Below are 18,577 nucleotides of genomic sequence, written 5' to 3'. Positions count from 1 at the left end.
TAATATAATAAAAATTCAAGATATATACAGTTCACAGTGTGTATGTATGTATGTATGTGTGTATGTGTATTTGTCCCCAATGAGCAAGTCTGAGGGCTCAGGCAACAGTGGCAAGGAAAAACTCCCTTAGATTGGTAAAGGAAGAAACCTTGAGAGGAACCAGACTCATGGGGAACCCATCCTCATATGGGTGACACTAGATGGTGTGGTTACAAATATACAAGTATCACAGAGTCCAACTGGAGCCGGTAGATCTGTAGATGTCTCAGGGTTCTCACAGAGTCAGCCTTGTCTCAGTGGAGGTCCAGAAATTTCAACGCACGGAAGACGATCTTAGCATGGGTGTCTCGGCATGGGTAGAAAAAGAGAAGAGAAGAGCAGTGCAGAGGGATTAACATATCTGCTGTTCATAAGAATGTGCAAGTCTAGTGTGATGGTGCACAATATTTATTTATGGGATGTATTATGTGTGTGTACGCCTGACTAAAGAGATGAGTTTTCAATCTACATTTAAACTGTGAAAGTGTGTCTGAGCCCCGAACACTATCAGGAAGACTATTCCAAAGTTTGGGAGCTAAATAAGAGAACGCTCTTCCGCCTTTAGTAGACTTAGATATTCTGGGGACTACCAGAAGTCCTGAGTTTTGTGATCTCAGAGAGCGTGAAGGACTGTAACGTGTTAGAAGACTAGTTAGATACATGGGAGCTAAACCATTAAGAGCCTTGTACGTAAGTAGCAGCAGTTTGTAATCAATTCTAAACTTAACAGGTAGCCAGTGTAGAGATGATAAAATTGGGGTTATATGGTCATACTTTCTTGTCCTAGTGAGAACTCTGGCTGCTGCATTTTGGACTAACTGTAGCCTATTTATTAAAGATGCAGGACAACCACCTAGTGATGCATTACAATAGTCCAGTCTAGAGGTCATGAAAGCATGAACTAGCTTCTCAGCATCAGATACAGACAGGATGTTTCTCAGCTTGGCAATATTTCTGAGGTGGAAGAAAGCTGTTTTTGTGGTTTGCGCGACGTGATTTTCAAAAGACAAGTTACTGTCTAATATAACACCCAGGTCTTTCACTGTCGAGCTACTAGTAACAGTACATCCCTCTAAATGGAAATTAAGTTGTGAGAGTTTCTGTGTACTAGTTTTTGGGCCTATAAGTAGTGTTTCTGTCTTATCAGAGTTTAACAACAGAAAGTTACAGCTCATCCAGTCTTTTATCTCTCTAAGGCATTGAGTTAATTTCGACAATTTAGTTATTTCATCTGGTTTTGAGGAGATGTATAACTGTGTGTCGTCGGCATAGCAATGGAAGCTAATCCCATGTCTTCTAATAATGTTCCCTAATGGAAGCATGTATATCGAGAAAAGCAGAGGTCCTAGAACTGATCCTTGAGGGACCCCATAATTAACTGGTAATAAGCTGGAGGATTCACCATTTAATTCTACAAAATGGTATCGATCAGAAAGGTAGGATCTAAACCAACTTAAAGCCTGTCCATGAATACCTGTGTAATTTTGTAAGCGATCTAGGAGAATGTTGTGATCTATAGTGTCGAATGCAGCACTAAGGTCAAGTAGAACTAATAGTGACATACAGTCTTGGTCCGAAGCTAAGAGCAAGTCGTTTGTAACTTTAACAAGTGCAGTTTCTGTGCTATGATGGGGCCTGAAACCTGACTGAAACTCCTCGAGGATATTGTTCTCCTGTAAGAAGGAGCTCAGTTGAACAGACACAACCTTTTCTAGTATTTTAGACATAAACGGAAGGTGTGAAATCGGTCTGTAATTTGAAAGTCCATTAGGATCTAAATTAGGTTTCTTAATGAGTGGCCTAATAACTGCCAACTTGAAGGATTTAGGGACGTGACCTAAAGATAACGAGGAGTTAATAATATTAAGAAGAGGCTCACCGGCTTTATGTAACACTTCTTTCAGTAGTTTAGTTGGAATGGGGTCTAGTGAACAAGTTGTTGATTTAGCTGTAGTAATAAGTTTAACTAACTCTTCCTGACCTGTACTTGTAAAGCAATGTAGTTGTGTGTTTAGAACCTTAGGTGAGGCCGGGATGCTAGTTGCTCTTATGTGTTGAGCGTCGCCTATTTTATTCCTGATACTTTCGATTTTATCAGTGAAGAATCTCATAAAATCGTCACTACTGAACTGTGATGGAATTGTGTGTTCAGATTTTTGGTTTTTTGTTAGTCTAGCTACTGTGCTAAATAAAAACCTGGGATTGTTCTGGTTATTTTCTATGAGTTTGCTCAGGTGCTCAGCCCTGGCTGCTTTTAGAGCCTGTCTATAGCTGGACATACTTTCCTTATATGCAATTCTAAAAACCTCTAATTTAGTTTTTCTCCACTTTCGCTCGAGGTTACGGGTCTCTCTCTTGAGGGTGTGAGTATGACTATTATACCATGGTGCAAGCGTTTTATCTCTAACCTTCTGTAATCTGATTGGGGCAACAGTGTCTAGTGTGCTAGTGAATATAGCGCCTATGCTGTTAGTAATTTCATCTAGGTCGTCTGTGTTTAAGGGTGCAGTAAGAAGTCCAGACAGATCAGGCAGGTTATTTGTGAATCTGTCTTTAGTGGTCGGAATAATAGTTCTACCGAGACGATAACGTGGTGAAACGCAGTTAGCCTGTTCTACAGGTAGTGTGTACATTATGAGATAATGGTCTGTGATATCATCACTTTGAGGAATGATATCTATATCAGTGACATCTGTTCTGTGTGATATTATTAAATCTAGCGTATGATTACGACGGTGAGTTGCTCTAGTGACATTTTGTTTGAGCCCAAGTGAGTTTAGTAAGTCCATGAATGTGAGTCCTAGCGCATCATTTGTGTCGTCAACATGAATGTTAAAATCTCCTACAATTAATGCTTTATCAAAGCTAACCAGTAGGTCAGAAAGAAAATCTGTGAATTCTCTAAGAAAATCGGTGTAGGGCCCTGGTGGTCTATACACGGTCGCTAGCGCAAGAGACATCAGGGATTTTTGTTTCGTGTGCGTGTGCGATAGTGTAACATTAAGGACAAGCACTTCAAAAGACTTAAATCTATACTGTGTTCTCTGGGTAACAGTAAGGCAATCGTTAAAGATAGTGGCGACACCACCTCCACGACCAGTCTGTCGAGGCTCGTGCTTATAGATATAACCTGATGGTGTAGACTCATTTAGACCGATGTAGTCATTTGGTTTAATCCAGGTTTCGGTGAGGCATAATGCAGTAAGGCTATTGTCTGAGATTATTTCATTTATGATAAGTGCTTTGGGTGTAAGTGATCTAATGTTCAGAAGCCCAAATTTTAGGAACTGTTTTTGTTTGTTTCTTTGGCATTTTTCTGGTCTAATTACAGTAAGATTATTTCGAGAACGTCTTACATAATTACTTTTTAATCTCACTGCTCGGGGAACAGACACAGTTTCTATGGGGAGAGGTATGTGTGCCCATGTTTAACCCATCCAAAGTGCACACACACAGCAGTGAACACACACACAGCAGTGAACACACACCCGGAGCAGTGGGCAGCCATTTTTATGCTGCGGCGCCCAGGGAGCAGTTGGGGGGTTCGGTGCCTTGCTCAAGGGCACCTCAGTCGTGGCCGGCCCGAGACTCGAACCCACAACCTTAGGGTAAGGAGTCAAACTCTCTAACCATTAGGCCATGACTTTTCTTTTGCAGTTTGCATTGTTAGCTGACGTGACCTAATATCGTTTTCAAGCTGTGACGGTAATTGATAGAGTTATTGATCTTTACCTCAGCCTGAATTGAGCTGTTGATGGATAAAGTGATGACGCTGTAATCATAAATAGCCCAGCATCTGTCTTGTTGTACTACTCAAAGCCAGTTTTGTGTGACTGGTACTGTATAAGAAACACAAACTGAAAAACAAACTTAATTGATTAGAATTATGTCTTATACGGACGGGTCATTATAGTATGTAAATCGTTTGAGGTGTGACATTTAATTGTGTGAGGAAATCTAGGTAGTCAGGTTTAAGACATGTTAAAAACAGCTTGACCCTTTTAACGTACCTAGCTCAATATTTGCTGGAAAAAAGCTTAGCTAAGCGTTTAAAAATACATTCCATGTGTTTGCAGAAAATACCACAGGAATGTCTGATAAAGATCTAACAAAGAACACTGTTCCAGCACGACAATGCCACTGTGCACAAAGCCCAGGAGTCCAGGAGCTTTATTACAACACGGTGTGAAGGTTAAGGTTGGACCGGAAGAACTCGGGCGTCCTACATAGAGCCCTGACTCTGAACATGAACTGGAACATTGTCTGCACCCCAAAGTCTGATCTCAATAATGCTCTTGAAGCTCAGTGAACATAAATCCCCATACTCACACTCCAACATCTAGTCGAAAGGCTTTACGGAAGAGTTGATATTATTATTATCGCAAAGGCGGGATCAAATCTGAAATGGGATTTTCAGCAAATACATATGGGTATGGGGGGGGGGCACGGTGGCTTAGTGGTTAGCACATTTGCCTCACACCTCCAGGGTCGGGGTTCGATTGTTCTCCCAGTGCCTCGGGGGTTTCCTCTGGGTGCTCCGGTTTCCTCCCCCGGTCCAAAGACATGCATGGTAGGTTGATTGGCATCTCTGGAAAATTGTCCGTAGTGTGTGATTGCGTGAGTGAATGAATGTGTGTGTGTGCCCTGCGATGGGTTGGCACTCCGTCCAGGGTGTATCCTGCCTTGATGCCCAATGACGCCTGAGATAGGCACAGGCTCCCCGTGACCCGAGGTAGTTCGGATAAGCGGTAGAAGATGATTGATGAATGAATGAATGAATATGGGTATGATGGCCAGGGGTGCACAAACATTTGTTTGGACAGTGTTTAAGAGTATAGCAGATTAGATATGCAAGGAATGTTTTAAAATATATATATATATAGGCTATACATGACAGTGTCACTGAAGAAGAGACAGGAGTCAGCGCTAGAGGAAGCCGAGCTGAAGATGTTGAGGTTCTCTTTAAGAGTGACAAGATTGGACAGGATTAGGAAAGAGTACATCAGAGGGACATCTCATGTTGGACGTTTGGGGGACAAAGTTAGGGAGGACAGATTAAGATGGTTTGGACGTGTTCAGAGGAGGGAGAGTGAGTATATTGGTAGGAGAATGTTGGACATGAAGCTGCCAGGCAGGAAGCAAAGAGGAAGGCCAAAGAGGAGGTATATGGATGTAATTAATGAGGATATGAAGCTAGTGGGTGCAAGTGTTGAGAATGCAGAAGATAGGGATAGGTGGAGAGAGATGATTCGCTGTGGAGACCCCTGAAGGGAAAAGCCAGAAGAAGAAGAAAAAGAATAGGCAATACATGATGTTATTTATTTTCTTGATCTACAGAGCTAAAGCTCTTTAGCAGCAAGTAGAGCTGCTTAGACCCCAAGTCATGAACCATTTCGCATTAGATCCACCACTAGATGTCAGCTTTTTCTAACAAATCCCATCCATGTCCCCCCCTTACCACAAGCTTCCTAAACATCACGAGGCGAGGAGGAAGAGGAGGAGGAGGAGGAGGAGGAGGAGGATAGGCTGCAAAATCATAAAACAGCTGGACGGGACGCAGTGAACGGATGCACGACATCTGTCCAGCATCTCATCAGCATCAGAGGATTCCTCTCTTCTGTTCATCAGGTGAGGAAGACTGGTGTGTTGTTGTTGTTGTTGTTGGTTTTATTCTCATTATTTTAAGAGAGAAATAAACAGAGATCTGTTGGAATAAAATGATGACCGTTTATATTTTGATTGATATCATCCTGACACACTCGTCAGCCTCTGGAGGCTTCCTGAGAAACCTTGTATTCGACTCCATATCACTTACAAACACACACGATGCCCGAGAAGACCAAATATAACCTGGTGGACGACAGTGATGACAGCTTTCAGTGCGGCATCGCGTTCCAGGTGAAGGTGCGTGTGACTGGGGTCACTGATGAGGCTGATGATGTGTGTGATGTGGTGTGTGTGTGTGTGTGTGTGTGTGTGTGTGTGTGTGTGTGTGTGTGTGTGTGTATCAGCAGGTCGTATATTATTTGTGAGTTTAAATTATGAACCCACGTCCACCTTCTCCTCCATCCTCTCTCTAGTTTATTGGCACTTTGGACATTGTGCGTCCCCAAAGCAGGCTGGACATCCTGGCAGCCATGAGAAGGGTCCGGGTGAGTGTTTTTTTTTTTTTTTAATTATTATTCATTCATTCATTCATTCATTCATTCATTCATTCATTCATTTATTTATGTTCTTTCTAATAAATCTTCTTGTAGTCTAAATACTCTTTTATTTATTTATTTTTTTTTAATAAATCTTATTTTAGTCTAAATACTCTTTATTTTTAATCCTTTTATTTTAATTAATATTCGTTTTACGATTTTTATTGTCTTATTGTTTTATTGTTTAAAATTACATTTTATAAACTTAAAAAAATATATATTTTTTTACATTTCATTTACAATTTATTTGTATTATTTCAAAAAAACCTAGTAATTATTAAGTATTATTAAGTTTTATTATTATTATGTATTTCTTTTTATAACTTAATGATTATTAATTAAGTTATAAAAATCTAGAATTTTTTTTTTTATTATTTTTCAACCCCAACCTATTATTTATTTAAATAATATTGTAATCAAAGTACTAAATTATTATCCAATAATATTATCAATATTAGACTCAATATAGTCATGTTTATGATATTGTTTTTTTACATTATAATAATAGCATCTATTGTATATTGTGCAGATGGATTTTATGGACTTATTTTACATTTTCTATTTAATATTTTTTATTTGAAAAATTGTTGTTTATTTATTTGTTTTAAATAGCTAGCTATAAAATTCTACAGTGTTAATCTGAGTTTTAAATATACAATTTTCATACCGTGACACTGTGTATGTATTCTTTCTGGAGTCATCGTATGATCATCGTGAATGTTTTTAAATAATAACTCTATTTCACAACGAAAAAGCCAGAAAGAAATTCCAAGGGCATACATTTTTATTTTGGACTTGCTCCAGTGCCGGCTTATAGATTTATGGCAGCAGCATTGCACCAGTTTTCTCTGAGAGTAAAAACCTTTCACATTTTTATTTTTTTGTAGTAGACATCTCAGGCTTAGCGCTGAGTATCTGGTTGAAAAGGATGGCACTATGTGTAGGGAGCTGGAAATACACTCACTATCCACTTTATTAGGTACACCTTACTAGTACCGGTGTGGTCTTCTGCTGCTGTAGCCCATCCGCCTCAAGGTTCGACGTGTTGTGCGTTCAGAGATGCTCTTCTACATACCTTGGTTGTAACGAGTGGTTATTTGAGTTACTGTTGCCTTTCTATCAGCTCGAACCAGTCTGGCCATTCTCCTCTGACCACTGGCATCAACAAGGCATTTGCGCCCACAGAACTGCAGCTCACTGGATATTTTCTCTTTTTCGGACCATTCTCTGTAAACCCTAGAGATGGTTGTGTGTGAAAATCCCAGTAGATCAGCAGTTTCTGAAATACTCAGACCAGCCCGTCTGGCACCAACAACCATGCCACGTTCAAAGTCACTTAAATCACCTTTCTTCCCCATTCTGACGCTCGGTTTGAACTGCAGCAGATCGTCTTGACCATGTCTACATGCCTAAATGCATTGAGTTGCTGCCATGTGATTGGCTGATTAGAAATTTGCGTTAATGAGCAGTTGGACAGGTGTAGCTAATAATGCTGGGTGGATAGTGAGTGTAAATAATTGATAAGCTCATGTTGATTTTAAAGAAAAAACAAAAATAACATTCTTTGCCAGTCTTTTGGTCTTCCTTATAGGATAAAATAATGTGTGATTTCTTGTTAATAACTTTGTTTTTGTTGTTTTGTTTCTTTTTTTTTTAGTATGAGTTTAAAGTGAAGAACGTCAAGAAGATGAAAGTCAGCCTTGTTGTAGCTGTGGATGGTGTCCGAGTGGTGTTGCATAAGAAAAAAAAGGTCTTGAAGGACATTTTCTGATCTTTTACTATGGCAGATCTTCTAAGGACAGGATTTATAAATTTTCTTTTTCTGTTTTTTTATTTCTTGTAGAAAAATGCATACAGCTGGGATGAAAGTCATGTAACATTGGCACAGGATCCCATTTACAGGTAAGAAACGTATAGATATGGCTTAAGCATTTCTAATGAACATTTAATTACGGAAAGATTTGAATTATTACTCTATTTTGGATACTGATTATAATGGCCTCGGACCAGTCCAGAAATGGAAGTAGTGCCGAGTAACGATGATCGGTTCCTCTTGTCACATTACTATGGATATATTACTATATTACACATTATATGGATATATATTATCCATATATATCCATATATTTCATATGACTGGAATCTGTCGATCACGTCTGTCCGCTTAGGAACTTTGTCTTGCTGGTTTGCTTTCCTGTTTCAGTGACAGCTGGCATCCAAAACACATACTTGTGTTGGTAATGTCCAAGCACAAACTGCATGACGAATAGACTTGTGCAATCCAGCCATAGTTCTGAACGTATTCTTCTTCATACATCTTCTGTTATTTGACACCAGTCAGTAGCATAAGCTTAAAAATTGCGGTAACCACAAGTACTGTATGTTTTACACTGTATTAGAAACACCACCTGCATGAGGTCCACACATCCTGTGCGTAGCTCTTTCTATAGCATCTTCATTTAATTATAAACACCGAATGGACCAATAAGGTTTGGCTACCAGACGTGAAGACATGGCCTAGATTTTTAAATGTCTATAAAAGGAGAGGTATTTCCTCTGACGATCTACTTTCGCAACATCCAATAACACCTCTTTGCAAGAAACTGGGTAATTCTCGCACCGAACTTACAGTACACATGAAAAAAAACAAAACAATCCAAACCAGAAATAGCACTGGCTGAAAGCTGAGGCTAACATCTTAAAGCTCTGTTTAAAACTCTTATATTACGTCTCTTCTGCTGAATGGTACAATATGTTTGATAACTCGCATTGGTCAATTATACTGTATCATGTGTTTTTTGTTTTTTTTTTGCAATTCCCAGAATATTCTATGTGTCCCACGACTCCCAAGACCTTAAAATCTTCAGTTATATTGCAAAAGATAAGAAGAGCAACGTGTTCCGCTGCAACGTGTTTAAATCCAAGCGAAAGGTCAGTCGGCTAATCGACACTGTGTAGACAGACCGGACAAATGTGATTTATAATTATTTTTAACATATCCTACAGAGTAGATGAATTGATTTGATATGGATATGGAGCTATGGAGCAGGGTTCAAGCTTGTGTGATTAGGGGTGAATACTAATGAGTTTGGTAGAGGTTGGTCGAATCTCCTTGCTGTTGGCTGTACCAAAGGCGCCAGTGTTTATATGGGTTTTAGCAACGTAGTCCAAAGTATGTATAAAAAAAATAAAAAAAAAATGGATGCAATTGTACAACGTTAATTATTTACCTTTCTCATTCTATTCCTTTGTTCTGGTATAAGAGTCAAGCTATGAGAATTGTGCAGACAGTCGGCCAGGCGTTTGAGGTTTGCCATAAACAGAGTCTGGATACCGTGGATGGTAAGTCTCTACTTAATAATCTAGTTCAATAGTCCACATTCAGCAAAGAATATACTGTACTTGACACAATAATTCTTGTGAAAATAATCATAGAAAAAAATCATTTTCTCTTCTCTAAAGAACATTTGATTTGATTTATCCACTAAAGTACCTTCGATTAATCGGATCAGCTAACTGGGTCAGATTTTATGTATGCAATTGTTACCAAAGCCATTTTCATATATCGCCACAATGGCCTGGACGCTTTTGGACAATTTCTGGCCTTACATTTACCTATGGACTTTGATATCAAACTTATCAATCATGGGTTCTTATGAGTTTCCACAGGAGGTGTACATCACCTAGGCCTTGCAGGGAGAGTTGTTACAGTGGACAAGATGGATACCTCTATGAGGTGTCAAGACTTACATGTAACAAATGGCAGTTCAGAGTGATCAGGCTTCTTGGAGAAAGTGTACATCCTAATGCAGGGGTATCAGGAATAATCCAGAAAGGACTGTTGTGGTGTGGGTGCAGGTTCTCATTCTACCCCAACAGGGGCCACATCTGATTAGTGAAAGCCTGGATCAACTGTTTAAACAGGAAGAATCAGTGGCTCCTTCTTGAAAACCTGCACCCAGCATAGCCTTTTGCAGCTACAGTTGGACAGCCCTGTCCTATTTACTCCATAACGCTACTGGGGGACTTAAATGCACAAATTGTGAGTGGCAGAAAAATGAGTGGGGTGTCAGAACCCATTTTTGCTCATAAGTGCTCATAAGGGTAACAGAGACACTTGGGCAATGATTAATTTTGTATCATTGTATCATCAGATTTTATTGGACAGTCAGCTAAAGTTGTCAAGAAAGCACCACTAAGTGGTAAGGTGTGAACATCTACAGTATCGCATGTCTGATGCGATAGATCAGATCATTACCTGGTAAACCTACAGTAGGAGGTCCTTCTGAATAGATGATCTTTAAGTTCTCCATCATAGTGATAGCTGCAAGGAGCTGTGGCCAGAGGGCTGTCAGTTCCTGTCATGGTGTTTAGACACTCTTTTTTATGATGGTAGAATGGTTGTTGAAGTGCGAGGAGGAGAGAGGAGAGGAGGAGGACACTCCAGATGCTGATACCAACACGGAGGAGACGGTGCAGAAGACAGATGTAAAGGTACCTCCTAGATGCACTTTGACAGATATGAATATCAAATGCAGTTGTGTAATTCAGGCTTAGTGGTTAGCACGTTCGCCTCACACCTCCAGGGTTGGGGGTTCGATTCCCGCCTCCACCTTGTGTGTGTGGAGTTTGCATGTTCTCCCCGTGCCTCGGGGGTTTCCTCCGGGTACTCCGGTTTCCTCCCCCGGTCCAAAGACATGCATGGTAGGTTGATTGCCATCTCTGGAAAATTGTCCGTAGTGTGTGATAGGCACAGGCTCCCCGTGACCCGAGGTAGTTCGGATAAGCGGTAGAAAATGAACGAATGAATGAATGAATAAATCCCTTTGATGGTTTGGAGGGGAAATTGCAGGTGGAACCATTGCAGATACATTGGGACTTGGGAGCAGTGTAAAAAATACAGTTATAGGACTAAATGTCTGTTTAATTCTTAAGATGTGAAGCTCCAGCCTGCTGAAGATACTGAAATAATACACCTTTGTTGCATGAAGAGTTCAGAAAAAAAAAAAACTTCAGAATTTTACTGTCTGGATAGTTGTTTGTAGACTCTTCTGCTGTTCTATGCTTCTGTTATGCTTTTCTGCTCACAATGGTTGTAAAATGTAATTATATCAGAATGTATCTGCATGATTTTATGCATTAAATCACTGATTTTTATTTACATTTACGGCATTTGGCTAATGCCCTTATCAAGAGCGACTTAAAATTTAAACTCATTTTAGCGACTTAGCAATAAAGGGTTAAGGGCCTTTCTCAAGGGCCCAGCAGTGGCAGCTTGGTGGACCTGGGATTCAAACCTTTATAAACATTTTTATAAAATAAAAAAACATGAAAACACCTCCAGCATTCATGTTGAATTGAGATATTTCGTTCTGTTCTGTAATGAATAATGCAGTCGATAGCATAAATGTTGCACATGGCTTTAGCATTTCTATCAAGTCTATAATGAATAAAATATACACAGACTGTTTATCATCAGTGCTCATGTATCTGAGCTTCCCCGATATCAACTGTCTAAAAGAGACTTCACGATAAAGCTTTTTTATACATTTGTAATGTTTAGCAGCTTGAATTATTGCATATTTCTGACATAATATAATATAATAATATAATAATAATTATCTGTTCAAAACATTTATCTGCATAGTTCTCTGTGTTTTCAGAACTTTAGTCTTGGCCTCAGTCCATTTTTTGAGACTAATAAATTAATTAATCTCTTTTCTGTCCCCAGGTCTCTGAAGATGTGGTGGAAATAGAGCCTTCAGGAGTGCTGTCACCGGTCCCAGAGCGGCTGTCACTGAGCCACCGGGTCCAGCTCCTGAAGAAACAGCTTAAACAGCAGGAACAGAAGAGCCAGGCTGCCTCAGCACAGGCAAACACACAAACAGAGGACCTTCAACTGACATTATTATTACTGTAGCATTTAATGCTATAGCTACACTGAAACCCCAAAGTTACCTTCAGTAACAATAAGGACATTTTTGGGCTTTTTAAATAAAAGTTGTGGGGGCACGTTCGCTTCACCCCTCCAGGGTTGGGGGTTCGATTCCCACCTCCACCTTGTGTGTGTGGAGTTTGCATGTTCTCCCCGTGCCTCGGGGGTTTCCTCCGGGTACTCCGGTTTCCTCCCCCGGTCCAAAGACATGCATTGTAGGTTGATTGACATCTCTGGAAAATTGTCCGTAGTGTGTGATTGCGTGAGTGAATGAGAGTGTGTGTGTGCCCTGCGATGGGTTGGCACTCCGTCCAGGGTGTATCCTACCTTGATGCCCGATGACGCCTGAGATAGGCACAGGCTCCCCGTGACCTGAGGTAGTTCAGATAAGCGGTAGAAGATGAGTGAATGAATGAATGAAAATAAAAGTTGTAGTTTATTGACCTACCAAGGGATCCAAGGGTCAGTTCTGATAAACCTTGTTTAGGGTTCCATAATAAATTTTTCTCCCCACCCAATATCCAGCTCATCTGTCGTACACCAGCTACCAATTGGGGTACATTATTTCGACCTGCTGCACATGTTGTATCTCAGGACTGTGTAACACACTTGGAGAACGGCATTCACTAATTTCCAGGGGTTTCGTTACCACGACGTAAAGTGGGCGTGTTTCCGGAGGTCTTGGAAAAACGCCCTCTTTCAAAAAAAAGAGCATACCTACGAAGGACAAAACAGTCAAACAGGTACAGAGACAGAAAGAGGGACAGAGATAGAGACAGAAACAGTGACAGAGACAGAAACAGGGACAGAGATAGAGACAGGGACAGAGATAGACACAGGGACAGAGACAGAAAGAGGGACAGAGATAGAGACAGAAACAGTGACAGAGACAGAAACAGGGACAGAGATAGAGACAGGGACAGAGACAGAAACAGGGACAGAGATAGAGACATAAACAAGGACAGAGATATAAACAGAGACAGAAAGAGGGACAGAGACAGAAACCATTACAGAGATAAAGACAGAAACAGGGACAGAGATAGAAACTGTAAATAAGTGCATCCCCTTGGAGAACAGTGTTATCTGTCCTCTACAACTCATATGCATTCATAGATGCGTATGATATGCTAGTGTCTCTGTGATTGACACAGGAGAACGAGAACACCATCCCTTCTACCTAGACACAAAAACAATACAATTGGCTTCTGGTCATAGATGACTGTGGCACCAAAACTGCTATGCATACTACTGTATATATCATGTTGCAAGGAACCTGATTGGTTTGCATCCATGGATCTGACGGATGTCCACATTTACACTTTCCAGCTCATATAGTAGTCCTAGCAGCAAGTGACAAGTTGGAAACATCTTACATGTGGAAGCTCCAACATTGAAAATCTATTACAAGAAGAGCAATTTGGCACTTCAACAGATTAGCTGCATGTCTAGCGTCTAGCTTCATGCAACCTTTCTGACAGATGATAAAGGCAGGCAGAAATGTATGCATCTTGGCCACACACCACTCATATAGTGTAGACGATCCATATCAAATCCAACAGGGGTGTTGGCAGGGGCAAGCATAGTGATAAGCCAGAAAATGTTGCATGTCAGACTGTTTCATTGTCAGCCATATTGCAGGAGCATGTGCTAGTATTGGGGACAAGAGATTCTAGGTGTTTTCACAGCGCAGTTTTTTTTTTGCATTGTGCTAGTCTTCAGATTGTAATCACATTAATATACAAGTTTGTTGCACTTCTTAACATAGTTCATTATCGATAAAGTGTAGTATTTGGACTTCAGTATATTCTCTATTAATGCTGCCTTTAATTGTCTGGTAATGCTTGCAAAACCTTCGTGATACTGTAACTGTCATGCAACGTTTACACTAGCTCTAGTAGTCCAGTTCAGAGGACATACTGTACTGTAGGAAGGAAGGTTATACATGTAACTGAAGTACTACAGCTGCGTATGGTTGTTATTATTGATCATATTAATGGTTGATCATTGTAGTTCCTTGTTGTTTTTCATTGTCAGGCTGCTCTGCTCCAGCAGCAGCTGTGTTTGGAGGCTCGGGCGAGGACGGAGGCTCAGGTTCGAGCTCACCAGCTCCTGCAGCAGAACGGCGAGCTCCTACAGCATCTTTCCATGCTGATTAAACACATCCAGGAGCTGGAGCTCCGCACTCACTCGTCCTCCTCCATCAGTGAGTTTTTATCGTTTGTATTGGTAGCTCTTAGTAGCAAATTCAGATCTTTTCAACTTCATTGAATCCAATACTCTGTGTCCTGCAGTGGGGTCTCAGGATAGCCTGTTGGAGATCGCTCTAAGAGACAACGTTCCTCGTTTCTCACCCTCAAAGAAGCCTAACGTAGTGCGCCTGGATCCTTTTGGCTTCTTTCCAGAGCCTTCGGACAGTGAAAAGAAGCCAGAGCAGGACCGGGATTCAGGCCAGGGTCCAGATGAAGAGCAAAGTGAGAGTTCTCCTACCGAGGCCCACTTCTTCTGCACATTGGAGCTCCCTGGGTTCAGAGAATCGGGGATCGCATCTGGATATGACTCCAATACGGACGAGAGCGATGATAGGGAGAGCTGGGGCCAATGAGCGATTCAGGATTGATGCTCCTTAGGCAATGTTGGAGATGTTTGAGAGTTACGAGACTATGGATTCAATTCTGTTGAAATGGTGATATGTAGTGATCCGGCCAGTGACTAAAAAGCATACAGTAATTAAGAGATCTGAACTCTGTAAAGTGTTTTGGAGGGAAACCTCTCTACATTTTGAATGAAAGTGATGAAATTATGAGTGTACACAGTACCTGATGTTTATTTTCCATTTTTCCATTTTAAATAAGCAAACTCCCTTTAATTGGTGTAAGAAATGTAACGCAAGCTTTCAGAACTCAGTTCGGTTTATTTACTTATTTATTTCCACATTCATTAGCAAAATTGCTTGTATGCTTGAGGGTACACGTTTTTCCCTGTCAACTTGAATTCAGCTTTATATAATTGTGCGTAGGAAATTTCGACCTTACAGAACAAAAATGCTTTCAGGTGATTTTTTTAATTCATTTATTATTTTTTTTTTTTTGCAATTTGCAGTTCTGTGTGATATTAGCAATCTAGCAAGACTGAAAAAACATGTACTGTACATGCTATGCTGTGTCCTTTACTGTATATCAATACCTGAGAGAGGAATGATCAAGATGATGAGACATGGTCAGAAGAGGATAAGGACAGAGGCAAGAAGAAATGATGATGTTCTTTTATAACTCTTCAAACAAGCCCCGCTTGCTCAATTGCTATCGTCACTGTGCTCGTAAGGCATCATCACTGTGTGACGGAAAACAAAACAAGGAGACAATGGATAATAGTCCTGTGATCATTTTAAAGCTTTTGGTGTGACCCTACTGTTACTGTGATGCTAATATGCTGAGCTTCCATGATGTCTACAGTGGACCTGTACCTACACTACTACTTGTGCTGTGTGAATTTTGTTCTGCTTGACTGTAAACATGCCCTTACACATCTGGAATTTCTGCATCTGTATAGTATAGAAATGGCAGTGGTCCATTTTGGCCAAAAACCGCAAAGCGTTATTGTCACGTCTACAGGATCCGCAAACAACACGATAAAACCTGAACCCTGTAAAAAAAAAAAAAAAAAAAAAAAAAAAGCTGCTTTAAGACACTGTAAAATGTTTCAGATCACAGATTTCCTTTCTTTTTGGTTTGAGCTCATAATGTACAAGCATTTATAGCGGTGTCCGACAACGTGTACACGGTTTTGGTTGTATCAGGTAACACCATATGAGTGGCTTAAAAAGAATGCGAAACTGCACGTCTAAATCATAACACACTAACCTTCATCATGGCTCACAAATTTCATGAACTCTGTCAATTAAAGGTCCCAGCTGAAATATTTAAAAGCATTTCTAAAACTAATAATAGAATTTTATAAATACCAACAAAAAAAAACAACCTGAGAGTTGCAGTATTGCTAGCTAATAAATCTAGCTAGTTTCTTTATTTTGTTTGTGTTTACATGGAAATGAGCTCCGCCTTGAGATAAAGCTAATCGCTTTATTCGCTTTGCAACTCTTCTTTAAAAGGCAACTCGAACAGAAACTGTCCGTTTTGGGAAGTAGATTTCTGCTTTGTCTGTGTGTTTATTGCAGATGTAGTTCACATTGCTGCCAGCAGGACAGCTGTAAAAAAAGAAAAAAGTCACAAACAGCTGATTTAAAAACACTTCAGCTGAAGCATTTTGCTCTATCTGTAAGCTTGTGGCAAATCCGGTGTTGCATGTGTGCAAATTTTTCATCTACATCTTCTGTCACGACGTCTTCACGAGTAGCGTTATTAACCCTCATGCTGTCATGTTTAGCTACGGCTCTGTTTGATGTTGTGTCAAAGAGAGAACGAGAATTTACTGTTCCTAAACAGTAACAAGACTAGTGTGTAGCGAAATGATTCATTGCGACAGGTCTAAATGCAGCATTATGGTGTTTAAAATATTTCATTAAGCATGCAAATGCTTTTCAGTAATTGTTTTAACATGATTAACAAATCAAACAGGGTTTTCCTTTTTCAGTTTGCATTCAATAAAACTACTCTCGATCAGCTGACATTAATCTCTGTTTAAATGACTTAAGTGTTATACAAAATATATATTGTGTGTGTGTGTATATATATAGTGTGTGTGTGAATGAGAGTGTGTGTGTGTGCCCTGCGATGGGTTGGTACTCTATCCAGGGTGTATCCTGCCTTAATGCCCAATGACGCCTCAGATAAACACAGGCTCCCCATGACCTGAGAATAGTTAGGATAAGCGGTAGAATATGAATGAATGAATGAATGAATGAATGAATGAATGATAAACCTTTGAATGGTTTAGCTGTCTTTAGGGCTATGTGGTCTGTACAGTTAGTGTAGTGTGTATAAGATTGAAAGAAATACTCTGACAAAATGTACTTAAGCTAACAAAGTTTTTTCTTTTGGGTTTCACTGAAAAACTAGTGCCTAGTAAAGTCAGGTTTGCTTAAGTTAATTGTCTGAGTAGTGTTAGGAGAAAAATAATAAAATAAATATCCTGTCAGGTTAGCTAGCTTACAATACGCCACAATTATTTATGCAAGAACTTAATAAATACCGGCAAACTAAATGCTTCTAAATACCAGAAATCAAAGAAGGAATTTAAAGTATGACAATCTGGCAATCATTTACGCACATATTAGTTGTGTAATTTGAATAATTTAAGTATATTGTGGGTTTATTAAGATGTGTGCACTTTTAAACCTTTCACAATTTCCGCCTACTGCATAAGTGGTCGTTGTTACTACGTCTCGTAATTGAAGCCTTATGTGAGGATCTTTATTCATACTGCACTACATATTCTCTCTCTCTCTCTCTCTCTCTCTCTCTCTCTTTGCTGATTTGTACAGAACAGGGCAGCACTGAGTCTTGATGGACTAACATACAGTTCTGAAATTCCTTTTAGGAGTCGCTGTTTATGGAGCTTACGGGACACGCAAGTGGTACGTTTTTTTTGACAGAAATTTAAATATTATGAACTGCTTTCAAATTCATTGTGCTTTTTAATTGATATACAAGTGTATGCAGAAAGTGTAAAGTAGGTAAAGAAGGATGTAAATTCTACATATGGTGGCAAGAAATACCGTAGGATGAATGTATATGTGTATTTCTTTGGATTGATGGATTGAGGCAGTGTCCAAATGCTAGCAGGAGGAAACAGGGGAAGCAACAGACATTTCTCAATTCTATTAAGATTGTGTATATTTCTGTTTAAATGAGCGTACTGTACCATTAAAAAAAAGTGTCCTTGTCTGGAAATAGTTTAGAAAATTCTGGGACATTTGGACATTTTATTGTAATATACTCTTAAAAAAACAAGTTTAGCTTAAGTCAGTAAAATCTAAAGGAAGTTTCTTGTTATTTTCAATGTTGGTTTGTTAACTGAATCAGTTCATCGGAGTGTTTCTGAGAAAGTATCTGAAATATTATGTCAGATTAGCTTACTTTACCATGAGCTGTGAAGAGTGTAAACAATAATAATTAAGACCTTACAGAATACCGGCTAACGATTGCGGTGTATCCGGTCAGTTTAGCTAATGCTTGCTATCTAGCTAAAGTCACCATTGATGATTGTTAAAAATTATGAATGTGACAACAAAATTCCAGTCAGATTTGCTTAAGTTAATTGTCAAAGTAGTGTTAGGAGAAAAGTTAGCGAGCTGGCTAATATTAGAAGCACATCCTGTTGGGTTAGCTGTTACAAGCTATCTAAGTTTGTCAATGAGGAATATTAAAATGACACAAATCTTGTCAGAAAACCTGTCAGATTATTTTATCTTAATGGTATTGAGCAAAAAAGAGTGTTAGAA

General features: G+C 39.6%; 1 protein-coding gene across 1 annotated transcript; it reads left to right on the top strand.

Moving 5' to 3' along the window:
* Nucleotides 1–5,553: 5,553 nt before the first annotated feature.
* On the top strand, nucleotides 5,554–16,666 carry nos1apb (nitric oxide synthase 1 (neuronal) adaptor protein b). The gene is made up of 11 exons (XM_060873866.1): nucleotides 5,554–5,667; nucleotides 5,806–5,943; nucleotides 6,120–6,191; nucleotides 7,900–7,992; nucleotides 8,086–8,144; nucleotides 9,065–9,173; nucleotides 9,506–9,584; nucleotides 10,639–10,736; nucleotides 11,974–12,114; nucleotides 14,212–14,380; nucleotides 14,469–16,666. Exons 2-11 carry the CDS (start codon nucleotides 5,866–5,868, stop codon nucleotides 14,777–14,779), a joined length of 1,209 nt encoding a protein of 402 aa, XP_060729849.1. The 5' UTR covers nucleotides 5,554–5,667; nucleotides 5,806–5,865; the 3' UTR covers nucleotides 14,780–16,666.
* The last annotated feature ends 1,911 nt before the right edge of the window (nucleotides 16,667–18,577 follow it).

This window comes from Tachysurus vachellii, chromosome 7, assembly GCF_030014155.1.
Source record: "Tachysurus vachellii isolate PV-2020 chromosome 7, HZAU_Pvac_v1, whole genome shotgun sequence".
NCBI lineage: Eukaryota > Metazoa > Chordata > Actinopteri > Siluriformes > Bagridae > Tachysurus > Tachysurus vachellii.
This window is presented reverse-complemented; position numbering and strand designations above follow the sequence as displayed.

Bases quoted from the DNA above. Each gene is read 5' to 3' on its own strand.
- nos1apb (XM_060873866.1), top strand. From the start codon at position 5,866: ATGCCCGAGAAGACCAAATATAACCTGGTGGACGACAGTGATGACAGC. The intron at 5,944-6,119 runs GTGCGTGTGACT...TCCTCTCTCTAG, and splicing joins GCATCGCGTTCCAGGTGAAG to TTTATTGGCACTTTGGACAT. The intron at 7,993-8,085 runs GTCTTGAAGGAC...TATTTCTTGTAG, and splicing joins TGTTGCATAAGAAAAAAAAG to AAAAATGCATACAGCTGGGA.